The 16,180-nt window shown below is 45.1% G+C and overlaps 1 protein-coding gene across 1 annotated transcript in view; it reads right to left on the bottom strand.

The window, feature by feature from the left end:
- ppp2r5d (protein phosphatase 2, regulatory subunit B', delta) overlaps window positions 1-16,180 on the bottom strand; it is a 32,257-nt gene that overhangs the window by 4,200 nt on the left and 11,877 nt on the right. The window contains exons 6-11 of the mRNA XM_026189789.2: window positions 13,158-13,250; window positions 12,939-13,069; window positions 4,625-4,684; window positions 4,440-4,548; window positions 4,307-4,360; window positions 3,540-3,710 (exon numbers count right to left, since the gene is read on the bottom strand). Of these exons, the coding sequence (XP_026045574.2) occupies window positions 3,540-3,710; window positions 4,307-4,360; window positions 4,440-4,548; window positions 4,625-4,684; window positions 12,939-13,069; window positions 13,158-13,250 (618 nt within the window). The remainder of the gene's footprint in view (window positions 1-3,539; window positions 3,711-4,306; window positions 4,361-4,439; window positions 4,549-4,624; window positions 4,685-12,938; window positions 13,070-13,157; window positions 13,251-16,180) is intronic.

Genomic DNA, 16,180 nt, shown 5'->3' with positions numbered 1-16,180 from the left:
TGCATGGACACAACTAGGGCTGGGCCATATTATACCGTTCACGGTAATACCGGTATGATGTTAGGCAACGATAGGAAAATGAAATATCGCGATAGAATATGAGTAAAACGCGCAGTGCCTTTGTTTTCATGCACATGGCCGATTGTTGAGTGAAACAGATGAACCAGAATTGGTTTGTAAAAATGGTGCAACTTCCGTGATGTGGAACTGGTTTGGTGTTTGTCCATCAGATACACAACAAAGCACATTTTTTTTGCAGAACATGCAAGCGGCCGTCGTTATTGTCGTATTTGTCGGACTAAGATGCTCTTAAATCTGGGAGCAATCTGGGTCCTAAACTCCGTATGCTTCGGGTCAAACGAACACTGCAGCATCACTTAGAGTTAAAAACTGTCTAAATTCTTTCATCTTTAATAAAACGATCAGCATTGCTGATTACATTTAACGGAGTTAGAAGTTAGCAGGAAGCTAGCGGAAGTTAGCTCGCTAGTTTCGCTAGTTACCTAAGCATGATATAGCATGTTCTGACTGAGAGATTTCTGAAAAAATTCAAACGTACAGCTCTGCTATCACTTCCAACATAAATGAAGACAGGAAACTAAACAGCAGTGACGTTTGTAGGGTTACTGAAGTTGGGCTAGCTGGTATATAATGATGTGCTACGTGATCGCTAGCGACACAGCTATGTTAGCATAATATAAACAGTGAAGCTGGAGGACGAACACTAACACTTTTCCACTTATAAAAGTTAACGTGAAGGTTCTTCATGGTTAGAGACAAATGCAATCGCATGGCAGGATGCTGTAAACACCAAACTTCAGTCAAGAGAACAACTGAGATAATCCATCCACAATACGAGGTTAGTCATTAATATACTGCAACAACATGGGAATAGAGCAGCTGCCAGAGAACTCAACATTAATGAATCAATGGTACAGAAGTGGAGGAAGCAAGAAGAATGAGTTTAATAAAGTTTGATTTATCTGACTGCTTTGTTTCGCTTAATGTGCCTTATAATCCCGTGCACCTTATGGTCCGAAAAATACGTACTGCACACTGCAGTTTAATGTTGCAAAGCTCCTCTTTTTGGTAAATGGTAAATGGCCTGTATTTGTATAGCGCTTTACTAGTCCCTAAGGACCCCAAAGTGCTTTACACAACCAGTCATCCACCCATTCACACACTTTTAACTTCAGTGGATATTATACATGGTTATGCTCAGGATATGTCAGCCCATTTCTACTGGAAATGCCTTTTGGTTAAACTTTCAGCAAGGAATTTGCATTTGCACTGTTACATTTTTATAAAGCTTTAATGTACATAAAAACCAGCTTCTTGTTTAAGTGAAAATAAATGGAAGGTTGTCTTTTTGCGCTAGTAATGTTGTGGAGTTGTGTTTTGTCTCGCATCAATTATATCGTCAGTTATATCGTTATCGCAAATTTTCAAATATATATCGTGATAAATATTTTTGGCCATATCGCCCTGCTCTAGACACAACTGAACACCTTTTCAACCAATCACATTCATTCCCTGATCCCATGAGTCCGTCACCAGGCGGCGGGGACAGGAAGCGGTCGTGTTTCACAGAAACAAACAGCCGCAACTGAGCGCGCTCAGACACAACATCGTTCACTGGATCCGACTTCCCACTGAAGGCTGTGCTCTCCGTGCCCGGTTCAGACCCAGCGTCACTGAGCACTTTATCCGGCCCACATCTCAGAGTCACGGGTAAAGCCAACATGCATGTGTTTGGACTGCGGAGGAAGACTCACAGCCACAACCACAAGCAGCCTTGCTGCTGCGAGGCTAACCACTGCGCCGCCACGCCGACATCAGGCACGTGCAGGGGGAGGGGGGGGGGCTAGAGGGGCTTGAGCACCCGCCCCTTTCCTGATGGGTGCCCAAAGTGCCCTTTTGTTGAGGCAACTTTTAAAAAAATAATAATTTTTAATGTGTGCGTGCAGAGTCCTGTCTGTGCTCCTCAACAATAATATTTAACTATTAATCACAGTTTTGCTAAATAAAAGGATCTGGCTTGCATCAGTCACATGACCACATTTAACCAATGATCGCCCTCGACGGCAGAGCGCGCTGGTTACGAGCCGGGAACGAGCTCACAAAGAGCACGCGCATTTTTTCCGGTCCGGAGCTGTAGGAGAAACACAAGTTAACTCAGAGACACAGACTGATGCGACACAACCAGTAAGTAGGTGTACAGCGCACACTGTAGTGTGTAGCACCCAGGAGTATTAGCTTATTACGTACACGTTGGACTGACGAACTGAAACAAACGAGCGTGCTGTGCGTGCAACAGCGCGACAAACATTACCTGTCCTTTTATTAACTGCACAGGTAGTGCTGGTCACAGCTGCTGGCTACCTGTGTAAGGCTGTCATGGGTCTGCAGCTGTGTCACATATTTAGGGAACATATTTAGTTTTAAAGTAAGTTTCAGGGCTTTTCCTGCCTTTCTGGAGGGATTATATTTCACTAAAAATGATCTAATATGCATGTCCACATAATTATGCATTATTATAATATTTTAAAAAACACACGCTGTATTTTAAAGAACATACATTAAGAAGCAGATTATATTAGATTTATATTTTAAATAAGACAAAATGTGGATGTTACAGCAGTAAAATGATTGTATCTCTGCAGTTTAAACATGTAATAAGCTTTGCCCTGCACAGAGTGGATAGTGAAACAAATGGAATCATCATAAATACATTATTTCATATTTATTACTTCCCCCTCCTCATTGCTTTATTATTGTAGCTCTAGTAATAAATAATAATGTAAGGATGCCCATAGTATATACAGTATTCTGAAGAAGGTCTAACATGTCACTGTGTGTGCGTGCATGTGTGTGTTTTATTTAGATGGATTTAAAAAAAAAATATTACTCATGATATAACATTGTGCAGACATGGCTGGTAAGGACATGAGGAGGAAACAGCAGAGCTGTGTGAGGCTACTAAAGGCAGTGCTATAACATTTTTCTGTCATCATTTTATTATAGATTAAGTGCTGGAGTTGTTAGGTGTGGATAATTAGATTATAGTTTATTGCAATAGCAAGTTGTGCCTTGTTCTCAGATAGACAGCAAGTGGAGAGTGATATATGAAATGATGGAAGGAAGGAAGAAGAGAAGCAAAGAGTGATTCACAGGCAGAGCCTAATTTATTTCTCACAGTTTTTTGTGTCCTTATGGTTCCAAGCGCTGTCACCAATCTTTGCATTTTGTTATTATCTCATGACACTTGTTTAATCTGCTACCATCTCTCCTGTGGACTTTTTAATGTCTACAGTCTCAGATCAACACAGCCCTGCCCTTCCCATATTAGACTCTTGATGAATGTGTGTTGTTGTTATTCAGCCTGGTTCAATGTGCCCCTTTTTAACTTTGGGCACCCGCCCCTTTAAACCTCTCTGCACGGCCCTGGCCGACATGCTTCCACCCTCAGTGAGCTGGAAGAGCCCAGACACACAACCGGCACCGTGGCAAACAGCTAACAGAAGCCCTGGTCCTGGTACCTGGAAGTGTGGGCTGGAGACACACTTGGCGAGCTGTCTAAAGAGCGGCTCCTGGACTTTGACGAACTCTGACGGCTCGATGACGTCCAGAATCTCCTCCAGCTCGTTCAGGAACATCACCTCCTTCGGACTGTGAGTTTTTGGCCAGAACTTCAGCAGACCCATGATCACCTGCAAGGGTCAAAGGTCAGCGTGTTACAAAAGTTTAGTTACAGCGATCATACCTGCAGCTCTCCAAACAAGCATGACGATTCAGTCGCTGAGCTTCGATGTGATGAAGAGCAGCTCTGACTAAACTAAGTGTAAATGGAGCCCGGCGTGCAGCCAGGAATCGAACCGCCAACCTTTCGATTAGTAGCTGACCTGCTCTGCCCATAATTATGACATCATCAGGTCAGCAGGGCCGAATCGTGCCACATGGATCAAGCTTGTTTGCTTGGTTTCTGGGTTAAATCTGCTCCGCCTTAAACTCTGATGTCTGATTGGCCGATCAAACGTGCACATGGCGTCCACATGCACAGTTTTTTAAATGTTTGTGAAATTTCTGCGTCAGCGTGAGTTTATGCTGACAGTGTGAACTTCCTGTTTCGGCAGGCTCAGGCGCAATAGCGACCAGTGAGGCCAGTGCAGAGTTGAATGCCCTGCAGGGTGAAGGCGCTCTGACGTGTTTTGGTACGCACTTCAGCGCATGACCGCGTATTTTTTGTGTGCGGCGCTGCAGAAACCCAGGGTTGTCATGGAAACAGGCTCAGCAGGGAGGTACTCACAGGTTCAGTCAGGCTGCTGTCCTTCTCCAGGAACTGGACCACGCAGTAGGCCAGCTGAAGACGAACAGACAGACGCAGTCAGCAGAGACACACGGACACTACAGACGAACTGACGGACAGGGCGACCTCTGACCTGTGGGTGGTACACGCTCAGAGACTTCACTTTGTGCAGAGGCAGCAGAACCCGGATCAGGAACATCTTGTGTTCTTCTTTGAGAGGCAGCGCGAAGCCGTTAATGATGCTGAGACACACGGGGGGGGGGGTCACTGAGGTCAGAGGTCACAGGGTGTGTGCGTGTGCGTGTGTGTGCGTGTTACCTGCCCAGGATCTCCAGCAGCTCAGCGATCCCGTTGTGATGTTCCGTCTCATAGATGAACCTGCAGGTGGATAATGTCAGAACCTCGACTTTATTCACGTCACACATTTAAAACAACAGAGCTGATTAAGGCTACGTCCACACGTACCCGGCTATTTTTGAAAACACAGATTTGTCTATGCGTTTGCACCTTTCGTCCACATGTAAACGCCGTTTTCGGTCACTGAAAACGGAGATTTCTAAAAACGCCGGTCAGGGTGGAGATTTTCGAAAACTCAGTTTTTGCATTTACATGTGGACGAGGAAAACGCAGAAAACGCAGCGTCAAAGATCTGCGCCGCGTTATTGTTTCGGTGAAATGAATTTCTACAATACTGTTACTGTTAATTCTACTCTCTGCAGTGTTTAAATGCTTACATATACACACAGTTACTGTCCCTCCACACATACGACTCGGTTCTGCTTCTATGCCCCAGCTTTGTTTACTATTTCCCACCGAGGCTTCTAGACTTCTGATTGGCCGACATTTCTACACTGTTAGGAATATATCGCCAGCTGTTTATTTGGCATGTTCCTAGCAGCGTTTACGTGTGGATGGGATTGTTTTTTAAAACGAAAACGGAAAATCTCAGTTTTCAAAAATACCCGTGTACGTGTGGACGTAGCCTAACACAACGATCAACATTAAAATAAAATCAGAAAATCCAATCGTCTGTGAGGATGTCAAATATGTACCAATGTGTTTTTAATAAAGACTTAAATGTGTGCAGGTATGGAAAGGTAGCTTCTTCCATAGATCTGCTGTTACTGCTGCAAAAGCTCCGTCACCTCAGGTGAGCTCAGAGCTCTCACAGGTGTGTGAATGTGGAGCAGCTCAGACAGGTGCACAGGTGCCAGTCTGTGAAAAAGTAGCAATAAAACCGTAAAATCAATTCTAAGGTGAAGATAAAGGGGTGTGGTCATGCATGCATGTTCGATACCTGTGAAGCCCAGCACGATAAGGCTTCAGTTTGGCTCTGATGAAACCAGTCCAGACTTTTTACAGCAACACAACCATAAGGAGCCAAATGACTCGAGTGTCAGAAGACTCGCTTAAGGGGTCAAACTTAAAGCCTGTGACATCTGTCTTTCTGTCATTAAGATTTAACAAATGTATCCTCATCCAGGGCTTAATCGCTAAGACAGTTTAGCTCAGGCTCCCATGGATCTCTGCTGTTCAGCCGAATGAGCACACACACATTAGCAAAGAGGTAATATACACAGTGAAAAAAGAAGTGGGCTCAGAATATACCTTGAGGTACTCCTAAAGCGAGAGGTGATGTTGTAGAAGAACAGTCTCCCACAAGTACAGAGAAACCTCTGCTGGTGAGGCATGAACCTCGTCAGAAGTGGTTTTGATTGGAGCTTGGTGTTCTAGACGAGACAGAAGGACGCCAAAGGCAGCAGACGAGTCTAGAAGCAACGAGCGGTCTCTGATCTAGAACCTGACTCAAACTCTTCCACACACAATATAAACGACTGTGTCTGTGACGCAGTCATTTAGATACAGGTCTGGAATTAGCAGTGTTGGCCAAGCTACTTTGAAAAAGTAATTAATTATAGTTACTAGTTACTTCTTCAAAAAAGTAACTGAGTTAGTAATTGAGTTACAAGATTCTAAAAGTAATTAATTACTTGAAAAGTAATTCAGGGCTCTAGACTAACTTTTTGCCACGGTTGCACAAACGTTAGGCACACCTAAATTTTTCATCGCTGAACACCGCAGTTTTACATGTGCACTTTTTTGGGGGGGGGGGGGGGGGGGGGGGGATTGCTGTCCACACAGACAATATTGATTTGTAAATGATTAACTAACAATCTTGTGCTTGTGCTTAAAGTGCTTTGGCACTCTTTGGTGATATTGTAGACAATGTTAAACTTAATAATCATCTCGGCTCCTCTGACGAGCTGTTTGCTGCTGAAAGGCCATGGGCAGAGGGGACACTTGGGCATTTATCGCAGCATATATTGTGTTTTCTGGATAAACTGCTGCTTTTTCAGCGTTCAGAGATTGATGGCTCTGTGTCAGAGCTGACTATGAATTTCAGACGGATCAGGCCTTAACTTAACAAAAAGTTATCAATAATTCTTTTCATCTTTTCTCATTACCCACAGCTACATCCACTCTGTGGGGCCTAGGCTGCTCACTAGGGCTGCGTATCATCACTGATTTCTATAATCCATTTGATTCTGATTCAAGAGATCCCGATTCAATTCAGTTTTGCCTCAGACAGTCAGAAATATAATTCTGATCATTTATCAGTACTGATACATGTGAGCCTTCATCAGAGGTGTGAGCATCACAGCAGAGGCCTTAGTGTCAAAGTAACTGAGAATAAAACTCAGAAAAACATGAAGGAGATTTTCCTGGCCTGGATTTTTATAGCAGAGAACCTTAAAAATATTCTGCAATATTCTGCAATTTTGCATAGTTTTAAAGTTTAAATTTCTTCAAATTGAACAGCAGAAATGAGGCTTTTTTTCTTTCAACATATTTTTATTGATTTTATAATTGAACAGTATACAACAATCACCTTCAAGAGAACACAATAGAAGGTGGACAGCAAGTCAACAAGGTGGTAATACAGCATACATAAATGTTACAACAGAGTACATTTCACTTAAGTTTATCCATCAGGCTAATGACTGGTTGCCAAATCTTATAAAAAACTCTCTCTCGGTTAGACAAGGTAAGAAATTAGGCTTTCTCGTCCGAGGTCATTTAAGTAAAAAACAAAACAAAACAAAAAACAGCGGCCGACAGCGCTGTAAACAACGGTAGACTGATGGGTAATAAGAGAATGAATAATGCCAAAAACAGAGATTTGAGACGGGAAACTGTTCTTGAGAGAGCGAGAGCTGTGCATGAAGTGTGATTTTATCGTGGGGGAAGCAAAACAGCAAAAGTTAGTGGGAATTCATGACGATGTTTATCAAATGTGAAGCGTAGTTTGCATCTTCTTTTGCTGCTGGTTCAGTGAATTTTGGTTGGAGAGAGACAAAACCTGCAGCTCAGAATCGAGTGCAAAAAAAGACGTAAACACAGCGCGGACCCGATGCATCAGAGTCAGCGAGCTGTGGGCTTTCAGCCCCGACGCCGTGTCCGTGTGCGGGCTGAAAGCCGAGAAAGAGAAAGCTGACTGATGCGTCGGGTCCACTCTGCGTTTACGTCTCTGTGCAGAATCCGTGTACCTGCTCTCATTTACTGTTTGGTGGTTGTTGAAATAGTTTTGTGAGCTTTAACATGAGATTCTCGCGTTTCTGGCAAAAAACATTTATATTTAAAAGTCGATTCAGGATTTAATGAATTGATATCGCTTTATTCAAGCTACTCACCTCTGTCTATCCGCCTGCACTTTCAAACGTACACACGAAGGACTACATGAATATCTGGACCACGACCAATCAGAGCGGTCCCGCCCCTGACTATCTCTGATTGGTTTAGACCACGATAGGGGCATAATATGTGTCTGTTGTTGACCACACGGAGACTTTCAGAGTTGCAAAGACTTTTTTTTTTTTGTTATTCGAACAGGTGGTCACACCGGTGCAACCTAAGATTTTTTTTTAGTCACACCATTGAAAAATTTGGTCGCACTCTAGAGCCCTGCAATCATTGCGTTACTTAAAAAGAAAAAAAAAGTTTAACCTTCTGGGGTCCAGGTTATAATTGGCCATTTTTAACTACTTTTGATGTTTCCTCTACATTCCACCTTTAAAAACTGTTTACTTTGCCTTGTTTTCAGCACAACCTCACATGTCTGAATTTACAGTTGTGTTTTCATTTTGACAAACTGTATTAACACAATTGATCTAAAAATCAGACAAAAAACAAAATTCGAGTAGAAAAAGATATTTTTACTGTGACAACCAAACATATTTAATGAATCATATTTCATAACTTTAAATGCAAACAAATGGTCAATTTAAAAATCATATGCACAAGTTTTGCAAACAACAAAGTTATTTGCAGCCATTTACCTTTGACCCCCTTTTTTTAAAATAACCATTTCAAACTATTTACAGAACAATCAGCTGTTCTTCAATAAGATGCCACACAAATTATTTGTGCCACTCCAAAAAAAATAATTTCTGTCCACCATAAAGGAGAACATCACAGCCTGATACCTGCAGGTCTGACAGCAGCAGCTGTATCACTCCTGTTTCTACCTGGAGGCAGCAGTTGCCTCATTGTTCTGACACACAACACAAAACTATCCACAACACTACACACTAACTACACAAGACAACACACTAACTACACACTCCAAACACCACAAATCTCTCAAAACTCGCTCTCTCTTTTTCTGCTGTCTCTCTCTCTCTCTCTCTCTCTCACTGTCACTCCTAAAACTTTTCCCTCTTCCCAAACAACCAAATGTCATGTTGCCATATCATTTTTTGGATTGGTGGACATGGTGCATTTTTCACCAACATGAACGAGTTGTTTTTGGTTTTGTTTTTTTATGTTTTGGTCATAAGCAGAGTGTGCTTGCTAGCGCTGTCCTTAGACGTTAAACGTGACGAAACTATTGAGGAAAAACACCGTGTAAAATGATAAATGGTCTGTATTTGTATAGCGCTTCACTAGTCACTAAGGACCCCGAAGCGCTTTACACATTCAGTCATTCACCCATTCAACATAAATGAAGACAGGAAACTAAACAGCAGTGACGTCTGTAGGGTTACTGAAGTTGGGCTAGCTGGTATATAATGTTGGGCTAGCTGGTATGTAATGATGTGCTACGTGATCGCTAGCGACACAGCTATGTTAGCATAATATAAACAGTAAAGCTGGAGGACGAACACTAACACTTTTCCACTTATAAAAGTTAACATGAAGGTTCCTCATGGTTAGAGACAAATGCAATCGCATGGCAGGATACTGTAAACGGACCAAACTTCAGTCAGGAGAACAACTGAGATAATCCATCCACAATACGAGGTTAGTCATTCATATACTGAAACAACATGGGAATAGAGCAGCGGTGATAGAATACAGCATTAATGAATCAATGGTACAGAAGTGGAGGAAGCAAGAAGTGTGAGTTTGATTTATCTGACTGCTTTGTTTCGCTTAATGTGCCTTATAATCCCGTGCACCTTATGGTCCAAAAAATACGTATTTGACTTTTTTTATTTGGCACACTGCAGTTTAATGTTGCAAAGCACCTCTTTAACTTCGGTGGATATTATACATGGTTATGCTCAGGATATGTCAGCCCATTTCTACTGGAAATGCCTTTTGGTTAAACTTTCAGCAAGGAATTTGCATTTGCACTGTTAAATGTTTATATAGCTTTAATGCACATAAAAACAGCTGCTTGTTTAAGTGAAAATAAATGGATGGGTTTTCTTTGCGCTAGTAAAGTTGTGGAGTTGTATTTTGTCTCGCATCAATTATATCATTATCGCAAATTTTCAAATATATATTGTGATAAATATATTTGGCCATATAGCCCTGCGCTAACTGCTACTTCCTGAAACTCATTGATGTCGACTGCACGTGCTCTAAACACGTCCCAGTCTACGTCGTTGAGTGCGTCCTGTAGCGTAGCTTCTGATTGGGCAGACCAATATTTCACCTCCCTTGTGGTTACTTCTTCCCTCCGTATGTTTTGTTTATACTGCGGAATGAGAAAGATGGCATTATGGTCAGACTTCCCAAAAGCCGGGTGTGAGACAGCTTTGTAGCCCTGCTTGTATGGCGCGTAGCAGTGGTCCAAAATTCGATCCCCCCTCGTCGGACACGAGACATGCTGGTAAACGTTCGGCATGACTTGTCTGAGGTTTGCTTTATTAAAGTCTCCTGCTACAATGAGGGGTCCTTGTTTTGAAGCGAACTCAGCATGTCATGTAATTCGGACAAAGCCATACCTTTGTCCGCTTGCGGTGGGATGTAGACCACCGTGGCGATGATCGAGGTGAACTCACGGGGCAGATAGAAAGGGCGGCACTTAATGCTCAGGAATTCCAGATGTGGGGAGCAGCCGCTGGAAAGAGTAGAAATGCTCCTGGCATCACACCACTTTCACACTCCTCCACCTTTGGTTTTGTTCGACTCTGCCGTTCTGTCCGCGCGGAGCACAAAGAATGAATCCGACGGAGTTACGGCCTGGTCCGGCACGGTGAGGGTCAGCCATGTCTCCGTGAAGCACAGAATGCTGCAGTCCCTCATGTCACGTTGGAAGGTGACTATTGCTCTTAGGTTATCGAGCTTGCTCTCCAGGGATTGTAGGTCTTAGAGCGCCGGCCGGTCCCTGACAGGACGGTTTAGTCCATTTGGTTAGAAAAGGGGCAAAAAAATACAGCCAATACAGCAGTGCACGGAAATACGGTCCTCGGTAGTCAAGCTTGCGTGGAAGTCCAAAAGTCATAGTTTTTAAAAGCAGTGATAAAATCTGCAACACTTGAAGGACTAACTATGTGCACACGTCTCACAGAGGATGCTAGCTTTATTGCAGAGCCGGGGCTGAAAACAGGAAACAGCCTGATATAGCCGTGTCACATCCAGGGTTTTCTTGTGTAGGAACACAAAGTCTTTAACCAGCAGTCCACTCTCACAACAAACACGAATCTTAAAAAACAGTTGTATTTTAGTATGAGACCAGTCACCAAAGTCACTGATAAGCTACCCTCTTTAGTAGTCAGTAAACAACCGCACAAAGCACAGGGGAGGAAGAGTTTAACTCCAACCTGCTGCAGCTCGAAAGATCTGCCGAGACCTGACAACACTGAGAACTGGATTTAAATATGGAAGCTATTCCAGCACAGACGTCTGCAGGGACCTACAAACAGAACAGCTGGGTGGAAGAAGCTCGGAAAAATGAGCAGACTCACCAGCATGAAGCCGCGTTGCAGTTAAACGCAGAAAATCCAAGTCCGGGATGGCAAAAAAGTCCCTGAGAAGGAAAGTTTTGTTAGCCAGCGATCTAGCATTCAACAGAGCCATTCGGATCTTTGCACGCTGAGGCCGCGTCCCGTTCCAGCAGGCCACCTCCACAATCGCACATCCCCCGCCATGTGTGGGATGCTCCGTGACGGCTGGTGAAGCAATTGGCCTTAATTCCACAGACAGTCCAACAGTTTCCACGTGTCGAAAACCCATCACCCCGAGAGCGATGATCAGACGTTTCAGGTGAGTTCTGACCCGCACGGGCACACCTCCCTGCTCCTCGTCTGGCATCTTCTGGGGAGAGGAACGCTGAGTAACCAGGGTAGATTCCCACGTACATACGGCTGCGTTGATTGGTAAGTTGTTGGATCATCTTGGTCACTGTCAAACTGGGATTTAGACATGTTTTGTGATCATAGGTGGTTACAGCATCTGGACCGAAGACAACCAAAAACAGGACAACTGCACAGCACACAGAGCAGCTGCAGCTCACTTTGCTCTAATCTCTTCTCCGAGGATCACATTCAATCAAACAGCCCAAAGCTCGGTCCTCCAGCTGTGTCTGTATATCACAAACACATGAACCTGGGATAAAGTTTTAATCTCAGTGACAGCCATGCTCCTTTGGCTCTGGCTCACAGGAAAAACCCAGTAATGTATGAAAGTGTGGACTTGGTGCAGCCAAATATCCCAGAATGCATTTTGTCCAAAAGAAAAAAGCGGCAAAGGCGGAGGAGAGTGGCTAAAAGGTTCGAAACATGACTGTTTCTGTGACACAAAGTAAACCTTTAAGATATTTTAAGCGAGAATGTAGCTGTGTAACCTTCGGATATCTGGGAACATTTTGCCCGGGAACAAAAACAGATGTTAATACGTGGAGATCTTGAAGGCTGCTCCAACAATGATCAGATTATAGTTTAAACATTTGTTCAGTTCTCTTCCAAACACTAGCAGCTCTCTGTTGTAGGTTTTGAGTGTTTACTAAAATAAAAATAAAAGTGTTCTAACATCCCACCTGTTTGTTTTTATTCAGGCATACATGTGTACTATGTTTATTAAGAGAGATGAAGCTTGTGTTTCTGTCATGTAGTGATTGTGTTTAACTGTATGAAGCTTATTAGACATTATGAAACAGATAACACGTAAAAGTGAATTTTGCCAAAGTGCTTTAAAAAAGTATATTTTTTGTTTCTTAAAGAAATCTACTACATCATGTGGAATTGTTTTATGTCTCGTGTCATTCTGTATTGCAAATATTGTCGAACAATTGCACCGTGTTCACAGGAAGTCTGGACTCCGGTGTGAAATTACAAAGTACGGACCTGCGTACTTCAGTATTGACAAACAGCCCGTGGCTCTGTCCGAGTGTGTGGACTCTAACCTGTAGAAGATGTTGTTGATCTGGCGACGGATGTAGGCGCGGAGGCCAAGGAACTTGCCGTAGATCCGGTGCAGGATGGTCTTCAGGAAGTCTCTCTCTCGGGGATCCTCGCTGTCAAACAGCTCCAGCAGCTTCAACACAATTCAACGAGTCAGAGGTCCACAGGTCACACCTGCCACACCTGAACTCTGACACCAACACTAACAGCTGACGTCTTACCAACAGTACAAACTTTTGGTCGATGTATTTTTTGGCGATGTTTGGCTGGAAGTCCGGAGACTCCAGGAAGCGAAGGAAGAACTCATACACAAGCTGTGAACACACACACACACACACACACACACACACACACACACACACACACACACACACACACACGTGTTGGTCTTTGGACAAAAACAGGTCATGTTCTGACAGGTGCAGCTTTGGCAAAGACCAGGATGTTCAGCCTTACAGCAGGAATAAACATGATCACAGCTAATGTAAAAACTGATCATTTCACCACTCTTTTTTGGGGGGGGGGGGCTTTTGGGTGGATGGGGACACAGGAGGCTGTAGCTCCTTATCCATCTGTGAAGGTTCTCAGTCATCCAGGTCATCGTAGTCCAAGGAGCTTGGGGGGAAAAGCATCTTGACTTCTTTAAGTTTCATCTGAGAAACTTCTTCAGTTCTTTGGTCAAATGGTGGAGGGTCACAGGTTAAAGCCCTGTGGGAGTGTCCCCCCCAAGAGGGTCGCTGACCCCCTATGAATCCTGTGCCTAATCACACGAGCCAAGGTGTGAACAGGTGTGGGTCACAATCAGCCACATTTTCAGGTGAACCTTGGGCTGGGCTATATCATACTGTTCATGGTAATACCGGTGTAATTTTGGGCAACGATAGGAAAATCAAATATGGCGATAGAATATGGGTAAAACGCACATGCGCAGTGCCTTTGTTTACATACGCACATGGCAGTGACGCAGAATGAGAAGAGCGAGAGCGGATCGTTGAATGAAACGGATGAACCAGAACTGGTTTGTAAAAATGCTGCAACTTCAGTGGTGTGGAACTGGTTTAGCTTTCATCCGTCACATATATACAACAAAGCACTATTTTTGGTAGAGCATGCTAGCGGGCCGTCGTTATTACCGTGTTGTTTGGAAAATATGGCGCACTTAAAATCAATCCTGGTGGACTTGGTTCTATGGTAGGTCTTAAAGGGTTAAGTGAAAATACACTGATGGGTTTTTTGCACTAATAAAGTTGTGGAATTGTAAAGTATTTTGTCTAGTGTCAATTATATCGTCAGTTATATCCATCCATCCATCTTCATCCGCTTTATCTGAGACCGGGTCGCGGGGGCAGCAGCCTAAGCAAAGAGGCCCAGACATCCCTCTCCCCAGCCACCTCCTCCAGCTTATCCGGGGGAACACCAAGGCGTTCCCAGGCCAGCCGAGAGATATAATCTCTCCAGCGTGTCCTGGGTCTGCCCCGGGGCCTCCTCCCGGTGGGACATGCCTGGAACACCTCACCCAGGAGGCGCCCAGGGGGCATCCTTGTCAGATGCCCGAACCACCTCAGCTGACTCCTTTCGATGTGGAGCAGCAGCTGCTCTACTCTGAGCCCCTCCCGGATGGCCGAACTTCTCACCCTATCTCTAAGGGAGAGGCCAGCCACCCTTCGGAGGAAGCTCATTTCTGCCGCTTGTATCCGCGATCTCGTTCTTTCGGTCACTACCCACAGTGATGGCCATAGGTGAGGGTAGGGAAGTAGATCGACCGGTAAATTGAGAGCTTCACTTTTACACTCAGCTCCCTCTTCACCACGACGGACCGGTGCAGCGTCCGCATTACTGCAGCTGCAGCCCCAATCCGTCTGTCGATCTCCGGCTCCCTTCTCCCATCACTCGCGAACAAGACCCCGAGATACTTGAACTCCTCCACTTGGGGCAGGAACTCATCCCCAACCCGGAGTGGGCACTCCACCCTTTTCCGGCTGAGAACCATGGCCTCAGATTTGGAGGTGCTGATCCTCATTCCCGCTGCTTCACACTCGGCTGCGAACCGTTCCAGTGCGAGCTGGAGGCCCTCACCCGATGAAGCCAACAGAACCACATCATCCGCAAAAATCAGAGATGAGATTCTGAGGCCACCAAAGCGAAAGCCCTCCGCCACTTGGCTGCGCCTAGAAATCCTGTCCATAAAAATTATGAACAGAACCTGAGACAAAGGGCAGCCCTGGCGGAGCCCATCACCCACCGGGAACGAGTCCGACTTATTGCCGGCAATGCGAACAAAGCTCTTGCAACGGTTGTATAGGGATCGAATGGCCCGTAGCAATGGGCCAGACACCCCATACTCCCGCAACACCTCCCACAGGAAACCCAGAGGGACACGGTCGAATGCCTTCTCCAAATCCACAAAACACATGTAGACTGGTTGGGCAAACTCCCATGCACCCTCAAGTATCCTGGAGAGGATAAAGAGCTGGTCCAGTGTTCCGCGACCAGGACGAAAACCGCATTGTTCCTCCTGTATCCGAGGTTCGACTAGCGGACGAACTCTCCTTTCCAGCACCCTGGCATAGACTTTCCCACGGAGGCTGAGGAGTGTGATCCTCCTGTAGTTGGAACACACCCTCCGGTCCCCCTTCTTAAAGATGGGGACCACCACCCCGGTCTGCCAGTCCACATGTACTGCCCCTGATCTCCACGCAACATTGCAGAGGCGTGTCAACCAGGAAAGCCCTACAACGTCCAGAGCCTTCAGGAACTCGGGGCGGACCTCATCAACACCAGGGGCTCTGCCACCAAGGAGTTGTTTAACTGCCTCAGTGACCTCGCCCCCGGAAATTGGCGGGTCATTCCCCTCATCCCCAGACTCTGCTTCCTCCTCGGAAGACGTGTCAGTGGGATTAAGGAGGTCCTCGAAGTATTCCTTCCACCGCCTGACAATTTTCTCAGTTGACGTCGGCAGCGCTCCGCCAGCACTATACACAGTGCAAGTAGAGAGCACCGCTTTCCCCTCCTGAGACGCCTGACGGTTTGCCAGAATCTCTTTGAGGCAGTCCGAAAGTCTTTTTCCATGGCCTCTCCGAACCGAGAGGCCACACCCGAGTTTTTGCTTCAGCCACTGCCTGAGCCGCATTCCGCTTGGCCTGTCGATACCTGTCGGCTGCCTCCGGAGTCCCACAGGCTAACCAAGCCCGATAGGACTCCTTCTTCAGCCTGGTGGCTCCCTACACCTCTGGTGTCCACCATT

The sequence above is a fragment of the Astatotilapia calliptera genome, chromosome 13 (assembly GCF_964374335.1).
Source record: "Astatotilapia calliptera chromosome 13, fAstCal68.1, whole genome shotgun sequence".
NCBI lineage: Eukaryota > Metazoa > Chordata > Actinopteri > Cichliformes > Cichlidae > Astatotilapia > Astatotilapia calliptera.
This window is presented reverse-complemented; position numbering and strand designations above follow the sequence as displayed.